Source organism: Buceros rhinoceros, unplaced genomic scaffold, assembly GCF_000710305.1.
Source record: "Buceros rhinoceros silvestris isolate BGI_N320 unplaced genomic scaffold, ASM71030v1 scaffold9361, whole genome shotgun sequence".
Classification (NCBI taxonomy): domain Eukaryota; kingdom Metazoa; phylum Chordata; class Aves; order Bucerotiformes; family Bucerotidae; genus Buceros; species Buceros rhinoceros.
In genome coordinates, this window is record NW_010394813.1 from 1,277 (window position 1) to 1,942 (window position 666).

Here is a 666-nt window from a genome sequence, read left to right on the forward strand (position 1 = left end):
TCCGTAACAACGTGCCATTAACAGCAGCCCCGGCTGTGCTGCAGCTGGTCAGTGAGGAACGGGTTACCTAACTGCACCAGCGCGACGAGCGCTGGAGTTGACGGAGAAACCCGTAACTGCCCTTTCAAAACACGCATCTGGAGGCTGTGTATCACAGACCTCTCCGAGCTTGGTATTGGTGACAAGACTAACACCAGCAAAGCGTTATTTTTTCAAGTGTGCAACTCATTCACACATTGGTCAGTTCTCCATCCAAGTAAGTGGTGAGCGAGCCAAAGGAAGGGAAAATCATGGTGGCCGGCTACAAGCTACATGAAGGAGGCACGGATTCGTTAGGTGCAATAACGAAGGGCAAAGACAGCCATGCACAACAAGGGGCTCTGAGTACTTACCAAGGGGTGGAAAAGAGCGGACAGGGCTCGTGTCCCTGCTGCTTTCACGGCTGGCCTCCCGACTGCACCCCTGACTCACACTAGGCCGAGGGATGCGGCTGCCTCGTGCTAGTATGATTCAGGGTGCAGACAAACAGCAGCACAGAAGGGAGAAGACACAAGAAAAGTTGCAGTTTTAATGCAATTCTGGTTTGCAGTAAGATCAAAGACGTATTTCTAAGCAAAGACACCGACCATTATGTCGTACTCTAAGTCATAACTGTTCCCACACTCT

At 51.2% G+C, this 666-nt stretch overlaps 1 protein-coding gene across 1 annotated transcript in view; it reads right to left on the bottom strand.

Annotated features, from left to right (window-relative positions):
• Positions 1-392: 392 nt before the first annotated feature.
• LOC104501517 (CLIP-associating protein 2-like) overlaps positions 393-666 on the bottom strand; it is a gene marked incomplete at its 3' end in the record, with an annotated part of 39,999 nt that continues 39,725 nt past the window's right edge. The window contains exon 17 of the mRNA XM_010145337.1: positions 393-500. Coding sequence (XP_010143639.1) covers positions 393-500 — 108 coding nt within the window. The remainder of the gene's footprint in view (positions 501-666) is intronic.